General features: G+C 35.6%; 1 protein-coding gene across 6 annotated transcripts in view; it reads right to left on the reverse strand.

The window, feature by feature from the left end:
* Positions 1–13999: 13999 nt before the first annotated feature.
* Positions 14000–27073, reverse strand: part of CACNA2D1 (calcium voltage-gated channel auxiliary subunit alpha2delta 1) — a 504453-nt gene continuing 491379 nt past the window's right edge. For all 6 annotated transcript variants that reach the window (XM_059170974.1, XM_059170972.1, XM_059170973.1 and 3 more), the window contains one exon: positions 14000–18128. In XM_059170974.1, the coding sequence (XP_059026957.1) occupies positions 18012–18128 (117 nt within the window). In that variant the 3' untranslated portion in view covers positions 14000–18011. The remainder of the gene's footprint in view (positions 18129–27073) is intronic.

Below are 27073 nucleotides of genomic sequence, written 5' to 3' on the forward strand. Positions count from 1 at the left end.
ATGGCAGGAGAAATTTAAGTATAAGCTTTTGAAATAGACATGGTTCAGTTCTATTACTTGAACACATGGCTATCTTAAACTATAACCTTACTTGCTGACCTGTCTCATTACCCTACTGTTGTTAAGAGTCGTGAACTGGCTTAATAAAATGCTCTACATATCCATGATTTGGGTTTTAATGAGTTCCTGTCTTCCGATTCTTTTCAAACTCTGTCACATAAAATGATGTTACCTGATTTATGCTATTAATATCTATTTTATTTAGGGAAATTCATTATAGTAGATCATGCATTATAAGCCCATGTCTCAGTTTGAATACCACATTTAAACCACAGTATCACAGAATTATTTTCCCTTTAGTCACCACCAAGAATGTGAAGGGATGGACAAGAGGAAACTAAGAGTCAAGTATGCATCTTTGTACAAATGTGGAAACTTTTAAAGAAATCAACCTGTAAGCAAATTCACAGCAGGGGTAATGCCACAAGATGGAAACAATCAACCCATAATGTGCTCCTGGGATGTACTTCTGGGAGTATCTGGACTACTTGTTCTTGAATTAGAGCCATTTAGGTAAATTAATATAACTGATATCTAGAAAAATACTACTTCATAAAACATGTATTTTACTATTATAGGTACATATTGAATATTTGAAAATACCAAGATTTCTAAAATTCATCTATATGGAATAGTATTAGGCAGTTACGTGCAATGGAGATGTATATTGTTTGATAGTAAGGACAAGGACGACCTTTGGAGCAGTTCTTCTCATTCACTTGTATGTACTTTCTATTCCCCACCATAAAATGTGACCTAATCCGACTTCAGGATCTTGATAATGACTGATACTGTAGTATTTGCTATATACCAAGTTTTATTTGACTCTCTTACATCTTTTAACCCCTTGATTTACAGCTATAATGTCAATACTATTATTATGTTAGTACTCCTATTATTATGTTATTCTGTTCATTTTATGGAGGCTAGAAAGGTCAAGTAAATTGCTCAGGATCACAACACGAGTACCCAGAATAGTTCAGGGAGAGATGCTAGTCACACTAAGAAGGGTGGTGATGAAACTGAGAAAAGAAGACAGATGGCCAGTATAACTTAGAAGAAAAATGGTAGGTGTGTTCAAAGTAGGATATTGGTAAGAGAAAAGGGCATGGATTACAATAATGCTAGGTTTTGGCTTGAAAATTCTGTACATGATACTTCACAGAAGGTTTCATAAGTTGAAAAGGGGGATAGAACAGTTTGATGGAAGGGGGAAAGTCAGGGTGATAGAGGATACATTACATTAAGCGTTTTCCTGCATGACTCCTAAAGATAACTATTTTCCTAGGCTAGGTTCTATGAAAGACAAGCTCTGAAACAGACACTTGTATAGAAATGGCTTATTGGGAAGTACTCTCAGGAGCACTACCTAGGAAGGAAGTAGGATTATGCAGGGATAAAGTTGTGTCATACAGTTGCAACAGAGGTTTCAATCAATGTTGTGGGAAGCTCTCTAGCTGGGATGGCCTCTCAGAGATGGACTGAAGTAAGGCAAGTGTTTCAAGTCTTCAAAACCTCCTTGTCTGTCACTTTGAGGTGTGTATGACTTAGGGCAAAGAAGCATCCTTCACCCAAAGGTAATTTCTGGGAGGGGGCTTTGTTGTGAGCCACAGTCAACTCTTTGGGACAATGGGAAAATGAATGTCTCAGTCAGGAACTTATGATCTGGTAATTGTACCATATCCTCTCCTACATCTTTAAGTTCTTAAGAAGAGCAGTCAAATTGGCCATCTGAGGATTTATTGAAAAGACAGACACAGGGGAGAAGGCCATGTGAAGACAGAGAAGGAATAAGAGGCTGCCACAAGCTAAGGGATGCCTGGAGCCACCAGAAACTGCATGAGGCAAGGAAAGATTCTCCCCTAGAGGCTTTGGAAAGTGTGCTCTTCTGACACTGATTTCAGATTTCTGACTTACACAACTTTGAGAGAATAAATGTCTGTCACTGTAATTCTGAGCTGCTCATACTATATGTAATCAACTCTCTATGCCTAAGACATAAAATAATAAGAAACTAATGTCCTATAAGAATAGTAACAAAGATTTAGACACTGCTAAGGCAAGTGTTTCAAGTCTTCAAAACCTCCTTGTCTGTTACTTTGAGGTGTGTATGACTTAGGGCACAGGAAGAAATTTAGTGGTTCCTTTTGAGTTACTTAGGTTGAGCTCAATAATATTGCATATTTTCATTTAATTAAAAATATGAAGGCCAAAGCACTAGTGAAGACTTTTCAATAAATTGTTTTTATATACTATAAGAAAGATACACTAATAAATCTTCATAGGAAGATTTTAGGAATTGCCTGGAAAAGAAATACACAAAATCAGTGAGAACTTGAGTCTGCTTTTGAAACATAATCATTCCTGGTAGGTTATAAGAAATAGAAATACGGTCAAAGAGTTAATGGAATTTGTCTTCAATGTCTGTGTTTAAAGAACTCCAGATTCATAGAGTGGTTTGGTATGAATTCAAATTCTCAATATCCTATGAAACAAATAGACCAGGGTTGGACACACCTTAGGGCTACACTCCTTCTGGATTAGAGAGAGTGACTCAAACATGCTCAAATCAGCAGCAAACTAGCGTATGGGACCACATTTCAATTTAATAATTTAGTATCACCACCCTAATAATGGTATATCTTAGAATGGAGTGGTTCTGAGACATGACTGTTACATGGAGATTTTTAAGACATACACTAGGTGTTGAGAAACACCCACTCTAGTTTTGATAATGGAATTTTAATTTTTTAGATCATCTTAAAAAAATAGACTTCCAGGTTTAGCTTAATCATTCTCCTGCGTTTTTGGATGAGAATTCCCCCTCATTTTCCATTCTTGCTTCATAGCATGATTAATTCTTTTAATTGGCAAGGAATACAATAACCTATACATGCAAACCCCATTTGTGGCACGATATTGTCGTTTTTAGAGATGTAATTTAGCTATTTTTGCTACCACTTCCTTTATATATATGTGTGCTTCACTATACACACCACATACACATATGGCATCAAATGTGTACTTCTCTGTAAGCAATAATGTAAATTTGTTAAGACTATTTTGCAGTTTTACTGGTTTTTTTCCTATTTTATGCCATTTGAGTGTAATAACATTTCACTAAAGAAAAAGAGATTGAAATAACAAGACAGTGAAAAATTGGTGTCTTTTTTTTTTTTTTTTGAAGAAACATTTCCTATTACAGTTTCTCCAAATGATAGATTATGACGTTTTAGGGACAAGTGAAATAAAAATAGGATTTGAGATTTCCTCCCTCTGCCTGTGTTGGCCAACCTAATTCTTGTAAACAGAGGAGCATAGGGAAAGGGAAGGAAAAATAAAACAGATGAAATCAGAGAGGGAGGCATATCATAAGAGACTCTTAACCATAGGAAACATAGGGTTGCTAGAGGGGAGATGTGGGAGATGGGTAACTGGGTCATGGGCATTAAAGAGAGAACTTGAGGTAATATTATTGAAGGACAGCTGGCATATAGTGTTGTATTAGTTTCAGGTGTATTAATTTCAGCATATTGAGTCAATAATTCCACACATTGCTCAGTGCTCACCACACTATGTATAGTCACCATCTGTCACCACACAAAATTATTACATTATTGGTTGTATTTGCTCTGCTGTGCTTTTTAATCTCTGACTTATTTTATAACTTGAAATTTATACCTTTTAATCTCCTTCACCTATTTCATCTCCACAACCCCCCCCCCCACCTACCTCCCCTCTGACAACCACCTTTTGTTCTCTGTACAGAAAAGTCTGTTTGGTTTTGTTGTTTTATGTTTATTTTATATTTTAGGTTCCACATAAAAGTAAAATCATACAGTATGTTTATTTCTCTAATTTATTTCACTTAGTCTAATATACCCTAGGTCCATCTATGTTGCAAATGTTCCATTTTGTGTGTATATACGTGCACATACACAACACACACATACACACACACACACCATATTTTCCTTACCCATTCATCTATCAATGGATGTTTGGGTTGCTTTTATATCTTGGCTATTCTAAATAATGTTGCAATAAATATTGGGATGAGCCCAACGTGGGGCTCGATCCCAGGACCCTGGGATCATGACGTGAGCCAAAGGCAGAGGCTTTAACCCACTGAGCCACCCAGGTGCCCCCCTCTGCCCATTTTTAATTGGAGTCTTTTAATTAAGTTGTATAAATTCTAAGTTGTAGGAATCATGTGTTTGGGCACTAAAACAAATCAATGTGTTATATTTGAAGAACTATAGGTTGTTTGGTGAAGCGTAAGATAAAATCGCAATTTTTGACATTGGAATGGGAAGTGGAGGGAAATGAAAGTTTAGAGTTAGGCAAAAGTCTGTTGGTAATTGGTTTCATATATCCTCCTAAGGAATTTATATGTTAATTATTTATTTAGTTTTTAAAGATTTTATTTATCAGAGAGAGAAAGCGAGAAACAGAAGCACAGAGCAAGACAGGCAGATGGAGAAGCAGCCTCTCCACTGAGCAAGGAACCTGATGTGGAACTCAATCCCAGGACCCTGGGATCATGAATTGAGCAGAAGGCAGACACTTAACTGACTGAGCCATCAAGGGGTCCCTTATATTTTATTTAATAAACAATGTGGAGCTGCTGAATGTAACAAATAGAAAAGATGTCATAAATAAATTTAATAAAAATAAATTAGCATGGGATATTGATGAAAGTGGAAAAAACAATTCAAAATAGGGAAACTAGTTGGGAACCACTTAAATTGGAAAGATATGATGAAAGTGTGAAGCAAAAAAGGTAGCAGTGGGCATGAGGAATTGTAGAGAAGAAAAAGATATTTAAGAAGTAGACAGACTTGTCAGAGTTTTGTTCTAATCTAATGACACTGAAGATTGTAGTTTAGGTAACTATGGTTCTCTGTCCAGGACTTTAAAAATTCAGAATCAAAAAGGAGGGGCATATATTGGGAAACAACAGTTATTTTCTTGGCATATGTTTAAGACATCTAGGAATGAATATCCAGTGGCAATTTTGGAAATTTGGGCCATATAGAATATACCAAGACATGTTTTTAATAAAATGAGAGTAGTAGAAGTTTTAAAGTGAGATAAGTATAGAACTAAAGATGAAACCCTACAAATACCAATATTTGTGAGTTAAAAGGTCTTGAGAAAGAGTAGAAAGAGGAAGAGAGTGAACAGGAACACAGTGGAGCTCTAGAACCCAGAGAGGTCTTGAGTTTTCAGAAGATAGAAGATGACAGGAAGAATGCATGGAGATTAGACTATCATCAGAAACAGTTTTAGAGGAGTGCTAGAGATGAAATTTCGGGAGATTGGAACTGAGATGAAACTGGAACTAAAAATGGTTAAGCACAGACCAAATTCAAGAAGATTTACAATAAGAGAAAAAGAAGAAAAACATAGGAGATGCATTTTTCTTCAGAGGGACCTGAGTATGTGTCCATCAGTGCAACAGGGTTCCTTCTTGCACAACCCACACTGTTATCTGAAGTCAATTTCTCCTAAAACTAATAATGTCACTATCTGCCTCACCATAACATTGATGTCTACAGTGTTCCCGATGTCTAATTTTTATTCTTTTTAAATTTGAAATATATTTGATATATAACATTGTGTAAATTTATGGTGTACAGCATGTTAATTAGATATATTTATATATTATAATATGATTCCCTTTGTATCAATAATTAGTACCTCTGTCATATTACATAATTATCTTTGCAGTGGTTGGAATAAAGTTCTACTCTCATAGGGATTTTTATGATTATAGTACAATAATGTCTATATTTACTATCTTACACATTTATCTTTAAGAGCTATTTGCTACTTTGCTATAGGTTTATACTCTTAAAAAACATCTGTCTTATGTCCCCACTCCCAACTCCTATAACCACTATTTTATTTTCTGTTCTTAAATTTTGGCATTTTTAGATTCCACATATAAGTGACATCCTAGAATTCTTGTTTTTCTCTGACTTCTCGTACTTAGCATAATGTACTCAAGGTTTATCCATGTTGTCACAAATGGCAGGATGTCCTTTCTTCTCACAGTGAAATAATATCCCATTGTATATACAGCTGACCCTTGAATAATGTGGGAATGGAGTGTTAAACCCCCAGGCAGCTGAAAATCTGTGTGTAACTTTTGACTCTCCAGAAGAGCCTGTTGCCAAGCACAAAGGCTAACCATTAACAGTCAACATATATTTTATATTTTATATATATTACATACTGTATTCCTAGAATAAAGTAAACTAGAGAGAAAAGTTAAGGTAATATAAAGAAGAGAAAAATACATTTACAGTATTACATTGTATTTATATAAAAAAATTGACTTTAAAGTAAATCCATGCAGTTCCAATTCATGTTATTCAAGGGCTATCTGTATATAACACATCTTTATTTATCCACTGAAGGACACTTACGTTTTTTCCATATCCTGGATATTATGAATAATGCTGCAGGAAACATGGGGGTGCATATATCTCTAAATGGCCTGTCTTTATTTCCTTTGGGTATATACCCAGAAATGGAATTGCTGGATCATATGGGAGATCTATTCTTAATATTTTGAGGAACCTCTGTATTTTCCACAATTTACATTGTGCCTAACAGTGCATGAGGGTTCCCTCTTCTCCACATCTTTGCCAACACTTAACTCCTGCTTCTTGATAATAGCCATTCTAAAAGGTGTGAGTTATCTCTATGGTTTTGATATGCACTTCCTTAATGGTAAGTGATGTTGAGCATCTTTTCATGTACCTGTTTGCCATTTTGATGTTTTCTTTGGAAAAGTGTCTATTTAGTTTCTCTGCCCATTTTAAAATTAGATTTTAAAAACATATACTTGTTTGTTTGTTTGTTGCTTGCTTGCTTGCTATTGATTTGTATGAGTTCTTTATATATTTGGGATATAAGTTTATCTGATAAAGGATTTGCAAAACTTTTCTCCAATTCAGTAGGTTAACTTCATTTTATTGTTTCTGCCATGCAAAATGTTTTATATTTGATATAGTTTCATGTGTTCATTTTTGCTTTTGTCTGTGCTCTGTCAATGTGTAACAAATCATGCTGAGACCAATGGTGAGGAGATTCTTTCCTAAATTTTCTTCATAGTACCAGGTGTTATGCTTAAGTCTTTTTTTTTAAAGATTTTATTTATTATTTATTTGACAGAGCGAGAGACACAGCAAGAGTGGGAACACAAGCAGGGAGAGTGGGAGAGGGAGAAGCAGGCATCTTGCCAAGAACGGAGCCCAATTCGGGGCTCGATCCCAGGATCCTGGGATCATGACCTGAGCCTAAGGCAGATGCTTAATGACTGAGACACCCAGGCACCCCTGTTTAAGTCTTTAATTGATTTCAACTTAATCGTTGTGGGTGGTGTAAGATAAGTGTATAATTTTATTGTTCTGTCTGTATTCAGATTTCCCCGAATCATTTTCTTGAAGAGACTGTCTTTTCCACATTAGGTGTTCTTGGCTCCCTTGTTGAATATTAGTTGACCATACATGTGTGGGTTTAGTTCTGGATTCTCTATTTTGTTCTCTTGGTCTATGTGTCTATTTTTGTTTCAGTATTATGCATTTTTTTCTTTAGATTTGTTTATTTGAGAGAGAGAGAGAGTATGCACACATGAGTGAGGGGAGGGGTGGAGGGAGAGAGAGCATGGAGCCTGACATGGGGTTTGATCCTAGACCCCAGAGATCATGACCTGAGCGGAAATTGAGAGTCCACTACTTAATTGACTGAACTCTCCAAGCGCCCCCTCACATACTGTTTTTTTAATTGTAGATTTATAATTAAGTCTGAAATTAGGGAGTGTGATATTTCTACCCATACTCTTTTCGTCAGGATTTTTTTTTGGCTATGTGGGGTCTTTAGCAGTTTTATACAGGGTTTAGCATTCTCTTGTCCTATTTATGTGAAGCATTCCATTGTGATTTTGATGGGGATTGTGTTGAATCTATAGATGTCTTTGGGTACTATGGACATTTTAACAATATTCTTTTAATCCGTGGGCACAGTATGTCTCCATTTGTTTGTGCTTCCTTTGATTTCTCTCAGCACAATCTTGGTTTTTGTTGTACAGTTCTGTCACTTCCTTGGTGAAAGTTTCTCCTAGATATTTTCAGTACTTTTATGAATGGAATAGTTTATTTTGTTTTCAGATGTTTCATTAGCTGTGTAGAGACAAGCAACCAATTCTGTATGTTAATTTTACATCCTGCGACTTTACTAAAGTCATGGATTAGTTGCAAGAGTTTTTTGTGGAGTCTTGGGGATTGTCTATGTATGAAATCATATCATCTGCAAATAGAGGTACTTTTACCTCTTCTTTTCCAATTTTGATACCTTTTCTTTTTCTTGCCTTATTTCTCTAGCTAGGATTTCTAGTACTATGGTGAGAATGGGCATATGGGCATGTTAGTTCCTGATCTTAGAATAAAAGCTTTCCCAATTTTTCTCCATCCAGTATAATTTTAGCTATGGGTTTGTAATTTATGGCCTTTATAATGTTGAAGTTTCTTCCTTCTATTCCTTATAAATCAAGGTTTTTATCATGTAATATATTACATTTTGTCAAATGTATTTTTGGCATCTGTCGAGATGAGAGTATGATTTTTATCTTTCATTGTAGTAATGTAATGTGTTACTTTTATTGACTTATGTATGTTGAAGTATCCTTGCATCCCAGGGATAAATCCCACTTGGTCATGGTGTATAGTCCCTTCAATGTCTTACATTCAGTTCTCTATTTATTTTAGGAATTTTTGCACCTACATTAGGGATATTGTTTTGTTTAATTATTTCTGAGATTTGGGTGACGATTCTAAGGACAGTTTGGATCTTCCATTTAAACCAGTGCTGTTTGCATCAGGCCTTGCTCTCCCCTTTGTCATCACTTCTTTATTACCAAGATCTTTCACTGCAATGTGTTTTTCTTTACTTTTTTTTTTTGATGAATGCTCTCCCTATGCTCTCCTATGGCTTGTGTTGTGTTTGTATTTCTCACCATTGTCATCATTGTATCCCTAGTGCTCAGAAGAATAACTGATTTGAAATTCTGGCCGTATTCCTCACAACCTAGGAATCCTCTTGATAGCAAGTTTTTCTTGTTTCTTTTCTTTTCTTTTTTGATGTTTCACGTTGTATTTAAATTTTAGTTAAATAGTATTTAAAATCTAGTGTAACAGTAGTTTCAGGAGAATTTAGTGATTCACCACTTACATGTAACACCCAGGACTCATCACAACAAGTACCTTCCTTTACACCCCTCACCCATTCAGCCCATCTCCCACCCAACTCCTTCCACTCCAGCAATCCTCGGTTGATGCCAAGATTTTCTAAGGCTGAAATCATCACCATCAGACTGAGTTTCTAGGATAAGAAATAAAGGCATGAACGACTATTAGTAACTATTATCATTACAAATATTTGTCCACAATATTTGTGGACTCAGTAGTGTAAATTAGACTGACAGAGAAGAGAAGGAGATGATAAAACATGCCCACATTGGGGACCTGGGATGTGGACCCAGGCAGTCTGATGCCTGGAATCTCTACCATGTATTACATGGCCCCTTTCCTCAGTCAGATATTTTTGAGATTTTGTGGATTAAGATGGATAGATAGTCTGAAATCAAAATACTCCTTATATAAGTGAGTTTTTTAAAGGTTTTATTAGCTTTTTATTAAGGAATAGCCATTATTAAATATGTATGGAAACTGGATTGTCAAGTAATGTAATTTTTTCCCCAACTTGCAATATCATTTGCTGTAAGAATGAGAGAGATTGGCAAAGTTCTCTAATACTACTTATAGAAAACCTGTAGTTCAACTCCATGAAACATTTGATATCCTTAATGTGACTTAAAAGAGAATAGAATCTCCTATAGTAGGACTCGTTCTAATAGTGGATCTTAATTATCAGTCATAATTGATGAGAACTTTATTGACTACTCTTTGTACAGCTATATAACTTGGATTCAAAGAAAAACATCAAACATTAAGTACAGTCTTCAGGACACCTGGACATTTCAGTCAATTAAGCATCTGACTTCCACTCAGGTTATGATCCTGGGATCCTGAGATGGAGCTCCACGTCAGGTTCCCTGCTCAGTGGGGAGTCTGCTTCCTCTTCTGCCCCTCCCGCTGCTCATGCACATGTACTCTCTCCCTCTCTCTCAAATAAATCTTAAAAAAAAAAAAAGAAAAAGTACAGTCCTCAAAAATATTGCACTTTAGCTAAGTTCATAGGGGGTGTTTCAAAACACATGTTCAAAAAAGAGGGGTTATTTAAAATCGAACAAATAACTTGCATCTAAATAGGGTTTCATAAAGTATGATTCAGAAATTACCTACCTCAGAATTGTCACATCTGCAGTCTAACATGCCCATAGCAGTGTAATTCTGGCCACACAGTGAAAACACTGGAGATTCTGAATTTGAGTAGGTTCTGGGTATTAATCAGTGTTTAAGCCAAACCAAAAACAGATCAAGAAAACCTCCAATAAGAGTTTTTTAAAATGATTTAGTGTTGAGAATCATTCTGGTGTATATATTGTTAGGTGTCAGAGACCCTTTCTTTCTTTCTTTTGATTTTTTTTATCATCAGCAAAGTACAGATGCTCATACAATGAATTCAGTCTTATTACTCCAAAGGTCAGTCTCTCATTTGCTCCTCTGGACTTCTCCTGTCTATCTCAATCCTGCCTCTAGTACTCTCCTGTGTGCCCTACCTTGGGGGAACAATTCCCCACATTTAAACTTTAGAATGCTGGGACTCATTTTGAATTTTGTTTTTAAATTATAACAGGTGAATGATGGAGACCTCTCCTTTTTCCCCTTCTAAATATTGCTAAAATCAGTCCATTTTTATCCATTGAGCTTCCTGGGTTAATCAACAAGTTTCTCATCTTGACAGTAGTCTCAACTAGTCTCCTTTCTATAGATGTTCTTCTACCAGTAATCCACATTTCATCCAGAGTGGTTTTCTTGAAATCCAAATCTGATCATACTCTTCTCTGCTTAGAAGTTGCCAGCAGTTTCCAAACGCCTAACACCCCTCCACCTCCGTCCTGCTGTCATGTGTTCTAGGGAGGACTCCAATCTCTGGCCCTTTTCTCTAAAGACTCATCATCCACACCTTAAGCCATCCTGAGCCTCATATTCAACTACCTCTACTGCCTTGAATGCACATCTCAGTGTTCACACTTTGCTCTCTTTGTGACAGTACTACAAGGCACCTGGGTGGCTCAGTCATTAAGCATTTGCCTTCAGCTCAGGTCATGATTCCAGTGTCCTGGGATGGATCCCCGAGTCAGGTGGGGAGCCTGCTTCTCCCTCTCCCACTCCCCCTGTTTGTGTTCCTTCTCCAGGCTGTCCCTCTCTCTGTCAAATCAATAAAATTTAAAAAAAAAATGTTAAAACAAAATGAAAGAAACAAAAACAAAAACAAATAAACAAAAAAACAGTACTACAAACACCTTTCCTCAGCTTGAAATCATGGCAGGCTTCTCTGGCCAGCTTTTTCCCTCTGGGTTATTTTACTGTCAGCTCCCATAGTTCCACTTATTTCTTATATCTTAGTAATGTCTTCATACTATTGTCAGTACATAGAAATTTTCAATATTCCCAGCCAGTAGTCATTCTATAAGGGAGGGAACTGTTTTTGTTATTGTAATCTATGTAAGGTTCTATTTCTAACGTTTCGGTTGAAAGTGAGTAAAGTTTCAAATGGCAAATCATTAAGATAGTTAGGGTCTTAAAAGATCCAGCCCACAATGATGACTGTGATGATCACGAAGACAATTGGGATAACCCGTAATCCTAATGGATGGCCTTGTTGAGTGCTTAGACTGTGCTGGGCCTTATGCTAAGTGCTTTATGGTAATTATTGTATCATTTAGTCCTCATGGCAGCCCTGTATTTTTTAATGTATTAATAACAATTTATAGTCAGATGTTTGAATCTAGGTTTATACTTTAAAGTATTAATGGTGGAAATAGAAAAACAAACCACCTAAAGATGTTGAAGATGTGCTATGTTAAATTTAGCACATTTGACAGTGATATATGCTGAGTGATTTTATGGATTTTATGGATTTTTCATAATAATAGGAGCCTGTGGCCTTAACTACTAATTGTGGCAAATTATATTGGTTTCCCAATTATGACAGGGACAGTAAATTTCCTTCTTAAACATATTTATTTTAAAAAAGTAGAGTTGGGATAAAGGGCTGCCTTTCAGCTCAGGTCATGATTCCAGGGTCCTTGTATGGAGTCCCACAACCAGCTCCTTGCTCAGCAGGGAGCCTGCTTCTCCCTCTGCCTGACACTTCCCCTCCTTCTGCTCTCTCTCTCTCTCTCTCTCTGACAAATAAATAAAAATTTTTAAAATGTCCATTTAAAAAAATTAAAATAAACAGCATTGTTGATGTATACCAGTTTATAGAAAATGATGTAGAAACTCTATGAATAACTCCACTTTAAGTTACAAAGCCTTTGAATATTAAGAAATGCCCAATACCTTGAGGAAGGGCATTGGGGGGATGGGGTAACTGAGTGATGGGCATTAGGGAGGGCACATGATATAATGAGCATTGGGTATTATATGCAAGTGATGAATCACTGATTTCTAACTCTGAAACTAACGACACATTGTATGTTAGTTGATTGAATATAAACAAACAAAAAATATGCAATACCTTGAATTTATTAGGACCTCATACCGGTAATTTAAATTTTCCAGTGGTAGTAGCCCAAAAGTAAAGTTCATAGATCATAAGCCTTTCAGATCCAAAATTCTAAGGCCCCCTTGAGTATTGAGTCCCAGTTGAGTTGAACTTCAGAAGAGACTGTGGATGTGTGGAGGAGGAGTTGAATCCTAGGTTTACAGCTCGGAGAATAGGGATAAGAGGCAAAAATGGATGTTTAGTTTTTGTTTTAATTAGAGGTGTTCTCATTGTGTTTGCAGGCAGAAAGTAGTAAGCCTGCAGAAAGAGACTGAATGTGCTTGAGGAAGGAGAATTGATGAAGCAGGATCCCAAGGGAAGAGGTGGAGATGGGTTCAAGATGATTGATAGAGGAAATGAGGGTGTCTGGGGAGCAGGAGGATTGATTGAGGAGATAAATTGGTACAAAATGAAGCCAGATGTTCCAAAACAAATGTTATCCACCTTACACTTTTATGCAGGCCTTTTTTCCTGCTAAAATGCCTTGATCAGAAACTGGAGGTTGGCCCTTCCCGTAATCACCATCGTTGGTACTCGCATCCTGCCTTCCTCCCACGTGTGGTAATTTGTGTTCTCTTATGAGAGTCCGTGGAAAGAAAAGCAGGCCTACATTATACTAGATTCCACCTGGTATCAGGCTCATTTAATTATTAGGTGAGCATATGAGGGCAACATATGAGGGTATAAATGTAAAAGAAACATAACTGGTTTTGTTTGTTTTCTCTTTTTCCTTAATTCTTGACACTAGACCTCACTTCTCCAGCAGCTGATAGCTATAATGTAGCTAGGAGAAATATTAAAAGTCAGATGTATAACAGATATACACATTTCAGAAGTTCTAACTTGTCTCTTTTAAAATATTTTCCCAAGGTTTTAAAGGAACATGGAAACAATATTTTTATTTCTGCTGGTTTTTTGTTTTTGTTTTAAACAACAGAAAACCAAAGTCTGAATTAAGAACTTCCTAAATACCTTGATGGCAAAAGCCATATGTAAAGGGTCAGAGCGAGAAAAGGAGTTGCAAGCACTTTTGTTTGTGAGTTGAGGTTTGCAATAGTAAAAGCACTTTCCTAATCCCAAGTTCTATTTCACTATCTTGAATGGTCTCCACAGGAAGGACTGACAGTAATATATTTATGATGATAACTTCTGTCTCTTTCAACGGGATTTTATGTAATTAAGTAATCCAAACTGGTGACTTTAAATGATAAACTTTTATTCTGAATATACTGTTTTTGCACAAGATTTAACACAACATTTTCTGGGATTATAAATATTTTTATAACAGTATTATACAAATTTTTACAAAATTTTTTTTTATCAGGCTAGTTAATTTCCACAAAAGTGTCAAGAGAACATAATAAAGGGGAGAAAAGATCTTTTGTTCACAAAGCCAGTTGGCCTTTTGCATGGATGCACACTGAGCATTTCAATAAAAGTATCCCTAAAAAGCATGATCCAACAATCATACGGCACAACAAAAAAGACAGCTTTGTCAGGTCACACTGTAAACTCAGCTGGCATCTATACAAGACAGTATCCCATTAGTCTCAGTGGAATTTCTTTGAGTTGATTATGTGAACTAGAAATAAGGTAGAGGAAACTCTTGGTGAGGGTTGTCTGAGTCTTTGAAATTCTGGAATTTACACTTGATACTTCCATTGTATTGATTGGCTCTTTACAGAAGTATACACGAAATATTAGCAATATTAACATTCTGCTAATGGGAAAACAACACGAGTTCTAGATAGTAATAAAATATTTTAAGTTGGGGGCAAGTGAAATCATCATTCTATTCTACACTTGAAAAAAATCACAGCGCTCACTTTGTTTCACAAGGTCAAACTGTCTACCGCTAGATATTTTAATGTCAACTAACAAATAATGGAATAGTTCAGTTTAAAATTAAGACACAGAATTTAAGCTTTGGTGGAGAGAAAGATTTAAATGAGACATAAAATAGAAGAGAGCATCAAATAAGCAAGTAACACTTGGGTTGCAAAGGTCACTTAAAAGGGATACTGCCTATTTGAACCCAGTAAGGCCAGTTTTAAAGTTAATAAAAGGAATATTCTAGGAAAACTTACAAATGGCAGCAACACTGTTTTGTTTTGTGTTTTTTTTCCCCCAAGTAAAGCAATATGCCTCAAGCATTAGAAACATGAAAAAAGATCATACTAAAATCTTATAGGCCCAGGACCTAAAAATCTCTTCAATCAAACTTGCTAACTATGTCATGTTAAAAATCTGTTACAAATATGGACCACGACTGGTGTTTGGCAGTAATGCTGGTTGTTCAAATGAAGAAAATATAAAGAAACCATTAATGTTAAAGTCATTCCTGTTACTCAACACCAACGTTAAGACTTTACTTTGATTTTGTTCTAACGACAAACTACATTAAACTGGATGAGTAGAGCAAAAGTGAAAGAAGCCGAAGAGTTTAAAAGCTTTTTTTTCTCGATCATTTAGTCTTTGAAAATCAATATTTATGACAGGCTATATAATTGGAGTTCTTGTCAAGAATTAGAACTCAGAGAAAAAAATCCTAAATTAAATATGACAATTTGATGGGATGAGTGTTACTGTTTTTGAAAAAAATGCTAAAACTATGAAGACTCATCTGAGTGAGGCATGAGAACAGTTTTTAGTCAGAAAGCACGTTCTTACCCAATTTATCACCAAGTACATGGTTCTCATATATAGGTTTATTTTCTAACAGAAAAGCAAGGATCAAGCAAGACTCGTGCATGTAAATATATTTTGATGGCAAATGGAACCAATAGGACCCTGCCAAGAGATGCTGAGTTTAACTGTGATTAATGCAACAGTAATGTAGATGATGAAAACACTATTTCAGTGACATTAGCCATGAAAATATATTTAATAGATTTTAAAGATAATTTGAAGGTAGTTTGTTGTATGCTGGAAGCAATTCAGTTGTCTTAATGTGCGTCATAGATACACACGAACTAACATAATTTTATATTTTGATATCCCCTTCCCAACACTTTCATGATTTAAAATAGTCTAGCAAAAGTTAACAGTAAGTTTTAAATATGTAATCAACAAACAACATGATTGAAACATAGTGTCACTAGAGTGAGAAGTTCCATGTTTTTTTGTTTTTTAATCACTTTGGTGTTTTCTAAAATGTCAATACCAGTTACAAATGAGACTACAAAATCACAACAATGCATTAGAAATGGTAACTGACGTCAACTCTTAGAACAATAGCTGGCGAAGTGATTCCATTCCCACCCACCCCCATTTTTAAATAAAAAATAGTTTAAATAAGGAAATATACACAAAAGGTTCCTAGGGCATATGGGTGGTGGGAAGGAATTACGAATGTCTGCAAAGCTAAAAACAAAACAAATGTATTTTAAACTATGCTAAAGACTTGGTTATGTCTTTGACACGCGGAGCATCTTAAAGCATGCTGGATAATGTTAATAAGGTATTGACTTAAAAATGATGTATAAGAAAATGTCCAGCATAGACACACACCAATATTTGGCATGTTCAAAATAAGAACAAATGTATTTCACCATAAAAAATATTTGTATACTTCCAGCCTTCGGCAGAATTACTCAGTTGAACTAGAATTACACATTCGTTGTTTTTACCCTTTCTTCAAACACTGATGACTCCTAAAAATTATTTTTAAAAGCATAAATAATAATCTACCATATTACTCTATATTGAAGTACCCGGTTTACTACACTAATCATTTTCACCAGTGAGGCTGTAGAAAAACAATTTTGAGTATTCACAATCAAGTATTCATGTGCATACATACAGATTCAAGGTTTCCTATTTGTTCAGATTATTATAAAACCGTCATCAAACTGCATGGAATCTTGGTCACGTGATCGTATCTACCTTTTACAACGGCGGGGGGAAAAGCAGCGGCGGTGGAAATGTCTGGAGCATATGTGCTCCTGTTCAAACGAACAAAGAGGAAACCTAGTGTGAATCTTCATTGAGAACATATATGTACTCTTCAAAAAATAAATGTGTCAAATCTGATTTATGTACTTAAAATATCTGTACATAGGTTTTTCAGGCAAAAGCATGAGTCTGTATAAAATCCATTAATTCCCATTTCACCATTTACCTACCCCAGTCATTCGGCATTGACATTGCACAGTATATTCAGAGTAATTTAACGACATTTTTAAGGATGACTTAAGTGCATTACACTGCAAGGTTCAGAGTCTTACATAACAATAATGTCACTCAGTTAACTTTTCAAAGGACTATACTCTACAGTAAGAGAAAAACAAACCGAAAGTTAAAATAGCAGCATCATGCAAAATACCCTTGGTAACCAAAGTTCATTTATCACAAGAAAAGACGTTTTCCCCTCCCCCCAACAAGCTTCTCTTAGAGCATTTTGAATTATTTGGCTAGCACTACATAACTTTACTGTGAACAAAAGAAACATTACATCGAAGCATTAAGGGCTTACATTTATGAGGAAATATGTCACGTGTTCAAATTGCATCTTCAAGCACCTTTAGTTTAATAGTTTCTTAGTTATTATTTTCAAACACCAATTCATTAACCCAGCAAAACTTAATTGGTCATCACTTGTGTTCTGTTTTTGGCAGAGAAGCCATTCTTCATAAGGCATTTTATTTATGGCAAATTTCTTTTTTAGAAAATTGGCCATTATTTCTATTTCAACAGATTACATCCATCTCTCCCTATTTTATTTTTCAATAATAACTACTCAAAGCAGGAAATAATTTTTAACAAAAGAATACGTGAAGGCAAAAATAACTCCTCCCCCCCCCCCCCCCCCGCCGAGATTTTCTTGGTAAAAGAACAAGAATTGCAGCAGGTCAAAATTCCAGGTCAAGGTCAAGACAATTTGTAGGATTCATAAACAGTATGGGGAGCCCTTTTACATATAATCACCAAACAACGCAAACAATGAACTCTCCAATTTCTCAATAGAGCATGTATAGAATTTTGCTTTGATGTTTTACATAGATGATGCAGCATTCACACAAGTTTAAGGATCTGAGACCCTGACATGCAGCCAGTGGGGGCCATATGAGTCTGCGCCTTAGATTTAGCGATGGTATGGGCCCAGCGAGTGTTCTGCTCATTCCACAGTTGACCCTATTTGAACGCAACTGAGGGCTCATGTTTTGGCAGGGTCCGGAGTTTAATTATGCAGACTGAGTTTTAGAAGGTCATAACTGGCAGTGTCTACTGCCAGATAAAAGCCAAAGTAGAACAAACTGGACTCCGATGATGGACCACAGCGAGGGATTCAATCCAGAAACACCACCACAGTCAGTATAATCCTCCTGTTGTAAAGGAAAGGAAAAAGAAAAATCCTGAAGAAATCCTTAGTAAGCCATTTTTCAGAGCACTCATGTTTAGTCCACTTCTGAACTCACCTGATAAAATGGTTTTAATTTAAACCCAAATAAATGACATTACCCTGGATTTTATAGTAACAGCAATTTTGAATAAAGCAATATTCCTAATATCATTTCAAGAAGGCTTTAAATTTTGAGTTGCAAATTCTGATGACTAAGAAAATACCAGAAGAGTAAATGCTGTTTTGACCAATGCACCAGTTGTTAAATTAAAAAAAAAAAAAAAAAAAAAAACAACTTTGAGAGTATGAAATATTCCTAGATATTTACAAAAATAAGGAGTAACTATAAAATTTACTCTAGGTTTTATAATACCCAAGAATTATCATTTTAGCAATTATGCTCAATAAGGCAAAGTTTGGGACTGGTTAAATCAATGTGAGAAATGATCTCTATTTTCCATATCTTTTATATCCAGTTTCAAAGATAAACATACCAACCTGCACTTGTAGCATCGGGACCTTCACCAAAATTAAAATAATAGTGTATCTGAATCATGCATGAAAAGACACTCCAAAAACATATTCAATATAAAGAGCTGAGCTAGCAAGAGACATTTGTTTAATTTACAGAACCATGAAATAAAAGCAATTGATACACCTATTTGGATCCACCCCCACGTTGTCTCATGGTAGCTCATTAAGTGCCTTTAAATGCAGAATTATCCTTTATCTTCTATTCCTAGGTTCTGTGTTTGTAACATTTTCTACATCCTTTGGTTTCTTTTAATTACTGAATTTCATAAAGGATGTTTAGGAAAATAAGTAGATGTAGATATGAGGCTTGTTAAAAAATACATTATGCCAAGGTTCATCATCCAATAACCCAAGTAATAGGTTATGTAAATAAATAGATGAGTAAATAAAATGTTCAGAATGATTTTCCAAAGACTCTGAGCTTGCAGAGAAGAGAATGTTGGCTTGTTTTTTGTCACTAGGGTTTAATACAGTGCCTGCCCCCCCAGTAAAACACTTAAAATTTCTATCTTGAGCTGCATTTTGAGGCAGAACACTTCTTCTGTTTGTTAAAGAGAAGTCTGAAAGAAACAAAAGAATCTATTTAAAAAAAAACTTATTTTTCAAAAGCTAGCTCCTAAATCTAAAGAGTAACACAAAATGATGATCCATTCTTGGTCCTCATCTTATTTTACTTTGCATGAGCATTTGGCAATGTACAATATTCTCTCCTTAAAATATTTTCTCATGTATATTTGTCCAACAGATCTGGTTCCCTCCAAATGTGTTTTGGGCTCATCTTCTTGTCTTTAGCTCAACCTGCTTCTCTCCATGCGTTCTACATGATAGACTTTTCCAGCAGTTACTTCTCTTTTTAAATTTACACTTTCTTCCTAAGTAACCTAATCTAGTTCTATAGTTTTAAATGCCATTCATTTGTTAACAATTCATAATTTTATCCTTAATATGAAAATGATTTTGCTTGTGTTTTTTCATTTTGCTTTTAAAATTTTAACTTTTCTCTTTAATAGACAAAATTGTAAGATATTTAAAGTACATATTTTGGTGATTTGATAGACATTGTAAAACATTACCCCCCCCCAGATAATTAGCATGTCTATTATCCACATATTTATCATTTTCCCCCAACTGGTGAGGATACTTAAGTTTTACTCTCTTGGCAGATTTCAGTTCTACAGTGTTTATTAGCTATAGTCATCATGTTTTAATAGACCCCCAGACTACTCATTTTATAGCCAAAGTTTGTATCCTTTTGCCAACCTCTCCCTACCTCCCCCTAGCCACTGGCAACTCCTTTTCTTCTCTTGGTTTCTATGAGTTTTATTATTTTTTTTAATAGAATTCACATATAAGTGATGTCATGCACTATTCATCTTCATCTTGCTTGTTTCATTTAGCAAAGTGCCCTCAAGTTCCAACACTGTTGTCAAAAATGGCTGGGTGTCCGTCTGTCTATCTACATACCACTCTTTCCATTCCTCTGTGGATGGACACTTAGGTTGTTTCTATATCTTGGCTATTTAAAAAAAATGCTGCAATGAATACAGGGGTGCATATATCTTTTCTAGTGTTTTAGTTTTCTTCAAATGAGTACCAAGAATTGCCAGTTCATACAGTAGTTGTATTTTTAATTTCTGAGGAACCCCCATACCAGTTTTCATAGTGGTGTACCAATTAATGGTCCCACCACTAACACAGAGGACTCCCTTTCTCCACATCCTTGCCGGCAATGGTTATCTCTTGTCTTTTTGATAACAGTCATTCTAGCAGGTGTGAAGTGGCATCTCCTTAAAGTTTTGATGTGCTTGTCTCTGCTCTGTGATGTTGAGCCTGTTTCACGTACAGACATACCTTGGATATATTGCATGCTCTGTTCTAGTTGCAGATATTCAATAAAAGGTATATTGCAATAAAGCAAGAAAAAATAATGTTTTGGTTTCCCAGTGCATATAAAAGTTAGGTTTATACTATACTGTTGTCTTTTAAGTGTATAATAGCATTATGTCTAAAAAAGCATACACTTTAAAAAAAAAACTATAGTGATAAAAAATGCTAACCATCATCTGGGTTTTCAGTGAGTCTTTTTTTTTTTTTTCTCCTATTCAAGGGTCTTTGCCTCGATTGTTGATGGCTGCTGACTTGTCAGGGTGGTGGTTGCTGAAGGTTGGGTGGCCATGGCCATTTCTTAAAATAAGACAACAATGAAGTTTATTGCATTGACTGACTCTTTTAGGAACACTTTCTCTGTAGTCTGTGATGCTGTCTGATAGTACTGTACCCACAGTAGAACTTTCAGAATTAAAGTCAATCCCCTCACACCCTGTCCCTTGATTGACTAAGTTTATGTAGTATCCTAGCTCCTCTGTTGTCATTTCAACAATATCAATAGCATCTTCACCAGCAGGAGATTGTATCTCCAGAAAACACTTTGTTCATCCAGAAGAAGCAACTCTTCATCCATTCAAGTTTTATTGTGAAACTGTACCGATTCAGTCACATTTGTAATTCCAGTTCTTCTGCCATTTCCACCCCATCTTCAGTTACTTCCTCTACTGAGGTCTTGAACCCCTCAGAGTTATCCATGAGGGCTAGCATCAACCAGGTGTATTCTCAGTGTGCTGTCATATTTTGAAAGGGATTTCTCCCCCCCCCCCCCCGGCCCCGCCAAGTACTAGGTCTCAACAGTGGGCTTCAAATGTTCAGTAAGCCATGTTGTCATGTGCTGTTCTCCAAGCTTTGTTGTTACATTGATAGAGTATAGGTAGAGTGGACTGAGCACAATTCTTAAGGGCCCTGGGATCTTTACAATGGTCAATGAGCACTGACTTCAACTTAAAGTCACCAGCTCATTAGCCCCTAAGAAGACAGACAGTCAGTCCTTTGAAGATGGGTAGTGACTTCTCATCTCTAATTATAAAAGTATTAAGATGACACCTTTTTCCAATAGAAGGCTGTCTCATCCACATTGAAAACCTGTTGCAACCCTGTTTGTTTCCTATAGTTTGGCAGTTGCTAGAGGGGAGATGAGTGGTGGGATGAGGTAACTGGGTGATGGGCATTAAGGGGGGCACCTGATGTAATGAGTACTAGGCATTATATGCAACTGATGAATTTGATGAATTCCTTAACTCTACCTCTGAAACTATTAATATACTACATGGTAATTAATGGAAATAAAATAAATTTTATTTTTAAAAAACCTGTTGCTTAATATAGCCACTTGTGTTGATTACCTCAGTATCTGGATAACTTGCTGCTTTACCTTGTACTATTATGTTACGGAGCTGGCTTCTTTTGCTTTAATCTCAAGAACTAACCTCCGCTAGCTTCAGATTTTTCTTTTGCAGATTCCTCATCTCTCTAAGCTTTTATAGGAATGAAGAGAATTAAGGGCTTGCTGTGGATTAGGCTTTGGCATAGGCAGTGTTGGGGCTAGTTTGATCTCCTATCCAGACCACTGAAACTCTCTCTATGTCAGCTATAAGGCTGTTTGACTTTCTTATCATTTGTGTATTCACTGGAATAGCACTTTTCATTCCCTTCAAGAACCTCCCTTTTGCATTCATGCCTTGGCCAAATATTTGGTGCAAGAGGCATAGGTTTGAGCCAGGGTTGGCCTTTGAAATGCCTTCCTCACTAAACTTAATCATGTCTACCTTTTCATTTAAGGTGAGGGACATGTGACACTGTCTTTCACTTGAACACTTAGAGGCCATGCAGTGTTATTAATTGGCCTAATTTCAATATCATTTCATCTCAGGGAACAGGAAGGCCCAAGGACAGAAAAAGGTCTGGGGAAACAGCTGGTCTTTAGAGCGTTCAGAACACACACAATTTGTTGTCTCAGATAGGCGGGGTTTATGGTGCCCCAAAGCAATTACAGTGGTAATATCAAAGACCACAGATCACCTTAAGAAATATAATTATGGCAAAAAAGTTTGAAGTATTGTGAAAACTATGAAAATGGGACATAAAGACAAATGTAAGCAAATGCTATTGAAAAAACGACACAAGTACAATTTGCTTAATGCAGGGTTGCCACAAACATTCAGTTTGTTAAAAACAAAACAAAACAAAACAAAAACCCTACATGAGTGTAAAGTGCAATAAAGCAAAGTACACTAAAACAAGGCAGGCCTGTTTTTGGGGCGTCCTATATTTGGGATATTGGCCCCTTACCAAATAATGCCTCCCATTTCATGGATTGCCTTTCAACTGTGTTGGTCTCCTTTGCCATGCAGAAGCTTTTAACTATGCTGTAGTCCCATGTTTATTTTTGCTTTTGTTGCCTTTGCCTTTGATGTAAAATTTTAAAAATTCCTCGCCAAAACCCATGTCAATGAGTTTACTTCCTAGGTTTTCTTCTGGGAAGTAAAGCTAAGCTCAGGTAGTTAACCCATTTTCAATTGGTTTCTGTGTATGGTCTAAGATACTGATCCAGTTTTATTCCCTTGGGTGTGGCTGTTCCCAGTATTATGAATGGAAGAGACTGCTCTTTTCCCATGGTATGTTCTTGGCTCCTTTGTCATAAAATAATTGAACATATAAACATGGGTTTACCTCTGGGCTATTTTGTTCTATTGATCCGTACATCTGTGTGTGTGTGTGTGTGTGCATCCACATACCAGTACTGCTGTTTGATTAATGTATATAATATAGGTAGAAATCAAGAAAGTGGGGGTGCCTGGGTGGCTCAGTGGGTTAAAGCCTCTGCCTTCAGCTTGGGTCATGATCCCAGGGTCCTGGGACTGAGCCCGCATCAGGCTTTCTGCTCAGCAGGGAGCCTGCTTCCCTTCCTCTCTCTGCCTACCTCTCTGCCTACTTGTGATTTCTCTCTGTCAAATAAATAAATAAAATATTAAAAAAAAAAAGAAATCAAGAAAGTGTGATGGCTCTAGCTTTGTTCTTTTTTCTCAAGATTGCTTTGGCTATAAGGGTTTTGTGGTTTCATTCATATTTTAGAATTGTTTGTTCTATTTCAGTAAAAAATGTCGTTGAAATTTTGATAGGAATTGAAGTGAAATTGCAGATTCTTTGGATGGTGTGAGCATTTTAACAATAATTCTAATTCATGAGCACTGAATTATCTTCCTATTTGTGTCTTCATTTTATGTTACGGTTTTTAGTGTACAGGTTCCTTACCTCCTTGTTTAAATTTATTTCTAGGTATTTTATTCTTTTGGATACATTTGTAAATGAAATTATTTTCACAACTTCTCTGATATATTTTATAAGTGTATAAAATTCAACTGATGTTTTTACCTTCCTTTTTTTAATCTGGCAATATTACTGAATTTGTTTATTCCAACAGGTAGAGTCCTTGGGATTTTCTACATATAAAATATTTCGTCTGCAAATAGGGATAGTTTTAATTCTTACTTCGCAATTTGGACACTTATTTTTTTTTTCTTACCTAATTGCTTTGCCTAGAACTTATAGCACTGCACTGAAGGAGCAAGAATGGGCGTCCTTGTGTTGTTCGTGATGTTAGTTCTTATCACTGAATATGGGGTTAGCTGTAGGCCTTTGTTATGCTGACGTATATACTTTATATACCAATTTTGTGAGGAGTTTTTCTCAAAATGGATGTTAAATTTTGTAAGTGCTGTTTCTGCATTATTGTGATCATACAACTTTTATTCTTCATCTTGTTAATATGGTGTATCACATTGGTTGATTTGTCAATGTTGAACTGTCCTTGCATCCTTGTAATAAATCATACTTGATCATGGCATTGGTCTTATATTGCTGAATTCAGTCTGCTAACATTTTATTGAGTTTTTGCATCTAGGTTCATCAGATCTAGAGCTGTAATTTACTATCTTGGGGTGTCCTTGTCTGGTTTTGGTATTATGGTAAGGCAGGCTTTGTAAAACGAATTTGAAAGTGTTCCCTCCTGTTATTTTTGAAAGTTTGAGAGGGATTGATACTAATTTTTCTTGGAATGTTTGGTAGAATTCACCAGTGAAGCTGTCTGTTCATGGGCTTTTGATTGTTGGGAGGTTTTTGAGAGCTGATTTAGTAGCCTTACTAGTAACTGATATGTTCAGATTTTCTATTTTTTATGAATCATTCTGGATAGGCTACATGTTTTTAGGAATTTATCAATTTCTTCTAGATTTTCCAATTTTTGCCATTTAATTTTTATAGTGGTCTGTTATGATACTTTATATTTCTATGATACCAATTTTGATGTCTCTTCTTTTATTTCTAGTTTTATTTATTATAATCCTTTTTTTTTTTTTTTTTTTGGTAAGTATAGCTGAGGTTTTGTCTATTTCATCTTCTCAGAAGGCCAGTTTGTTCCATTGATCTTTTCTATTGTCTTTTAAGTTTCTATTTCAGTTGTTTCTGTCATGATCTTTGCTATTTCCTGCCTTCTAGCACTGAGCTTAGTTTGTTCTTAATCCTTAAGGTATAAATCTATTTGAGACCATTCTCTATTCTTAGTATAGGTCTTTATCACTATAAACTTTCCTCTTATAACTGCCTTGCTGCTTCCCATTTTGGTTCAGTGTATTTCCATCTTCATTTGTCTCTAATTTGTTTTTAATATATAACATATATATAATAAAATATAACACACACACACACACACACACACACACACATAAAATACCAAATTTCTCTTTTGCTTTCTTTGACCCACAGTTGTTAAGTGGCATGCCATTTTATCTCCACATATTTGTGAATTGTCCAGTTTTTTTCATATAGTTGATATCAAGTTTCATACAACTGTGGCCAGAAAAGGTACTTGATATTTCAACCTACTCAAATGTATTAAGGCTCCTTCAGTGTTCCAACATATGTTCTATCTGAAGGAAGTTTCATGCACACTTCAGAAGAAAGGGTATTCAGCTTTTGGATAGAATGTTCTGTAAATGTCACTTAACTCCATCTGGTCTAATGGGTCATTTAACTCCACTGTTTCCTTGTTCATCTTCTGTCTGGATGATCTATCCATTGTAAGTGGGGAACTGAAGTCCCCTACCAGTATTCCTACTATTACTACTATTACTTTGCTGCCTACTTTCCCTATTAGGTCTGTTAATATTTGCTGTATATATTTAAATGCCTCTGTGTCAGGTGCATAAATATCTACACATGTTACATCTACTTGATTGATTTTGATTATCAATATATATCAATATATCTTATTACAGTGTTTGTCTTGAAGTCTATTGTGTCCAAGTATAGCTACCCCAGCTTTCTTTTTATTTATATTTGCATGGAATATGTTTTTCTACCCATCCACTTTCATATACTTTAAGGTGCATGTCCTTAAGCCAGAAGTATGTGGTTTTGATTTGTATTTGCCTGGTGACTGCTGATGCTAAACATCTTTTCATGTAGCCATTGTCCATTTTGATGTCTTCTTTGAAAACATGTCTATTTAGTTTTCCTGCCCAATTTTTGTTGGTTTTTTAAAAACTTTCATGAGTTCTTCATATATTCTGGATATTAACTCCTTGTCATAGATACATAGAGAGATATATAGAGACATATATATGTATAGATACAGATATATTGCTTGCAATTTTTTGCCTCATTCTGTAGGATGCCTTTTCTTTAGTGGTTTCTTTGGCTGTGCAGAAACATTCAAAATTGTCACAGTCCCATTTGTGGATTTCTGTTTTTGTTGTTTGTGCTTTTGGTGTTGTAACCAAACATCATTGCCAGGACCAATGTCAAGGAAATTCTTCTTACTTTATGTTCTAGGATTTTTATAGTATCCTATCTTAAAGTTTGTGATTTATTCTGAGTTAATTTTTGTGAGTATGTAAGAGAGGAGTCCAGTCCCATTGTCCTCCACGTGTTTATTTTCCCAGCACCATTTGCTGGAGACCATCCGTTCCCCAGTTGGGTGTTCTTGGCTATCCTACCGAATATTAGTTGAATGTATGTATTTGTATGTATTTGGGGTTTCTTTCTGGGCTCTCTTCTGTTCCATTAGTCTATGTGTTCATTTTTTGTGCCAGTACTATACTGTTTTGATTACTGTAGCTTTGTAGTACAAAATCAAAAAAATCTAATACCTGCAGGTTTGTTTTTTTCCCTCAGGATTATTATGGTATTTTGGTATTTTGTGGACCATAAAAATGTTAGATTTTTTTTTTTTTTAAATTTCTGTGAAGAATACTGTTGGTATTTTGATGGGGGGTACACTGAATCCACAGATGGCAGAGGGTAAATATGGACATTTTAACATTATTCTCTAAACCCATAAACACAGAATATCTACTTATGTTGGTCTTCTTCCTTTCCTTAGTCTTAAAGTTTTCGTTGTGCGGTTCTCTTACTTTCTTGAAGTTATTCCTGAATACTTTGTTTTTGATGCTATGGTGAACTGGGATAGTTTTCTTTTCAGATATCTTATTATTAATGTATACAAAT

Source organism: Mustela lutreola, chromosome 4 (assembly GCF_030435805.1).
Source record: "Mustela lutreola isolate mMusLut2 chromosome 4, mMusLut2.pri, whole genome shotgun sequence".
Taxonomy (NCBI): Eukaryota; Metazoa; Chordata; class Mammalia; order Carnivora; family Mustelidae; genus Mustela; species Mustela lutreola.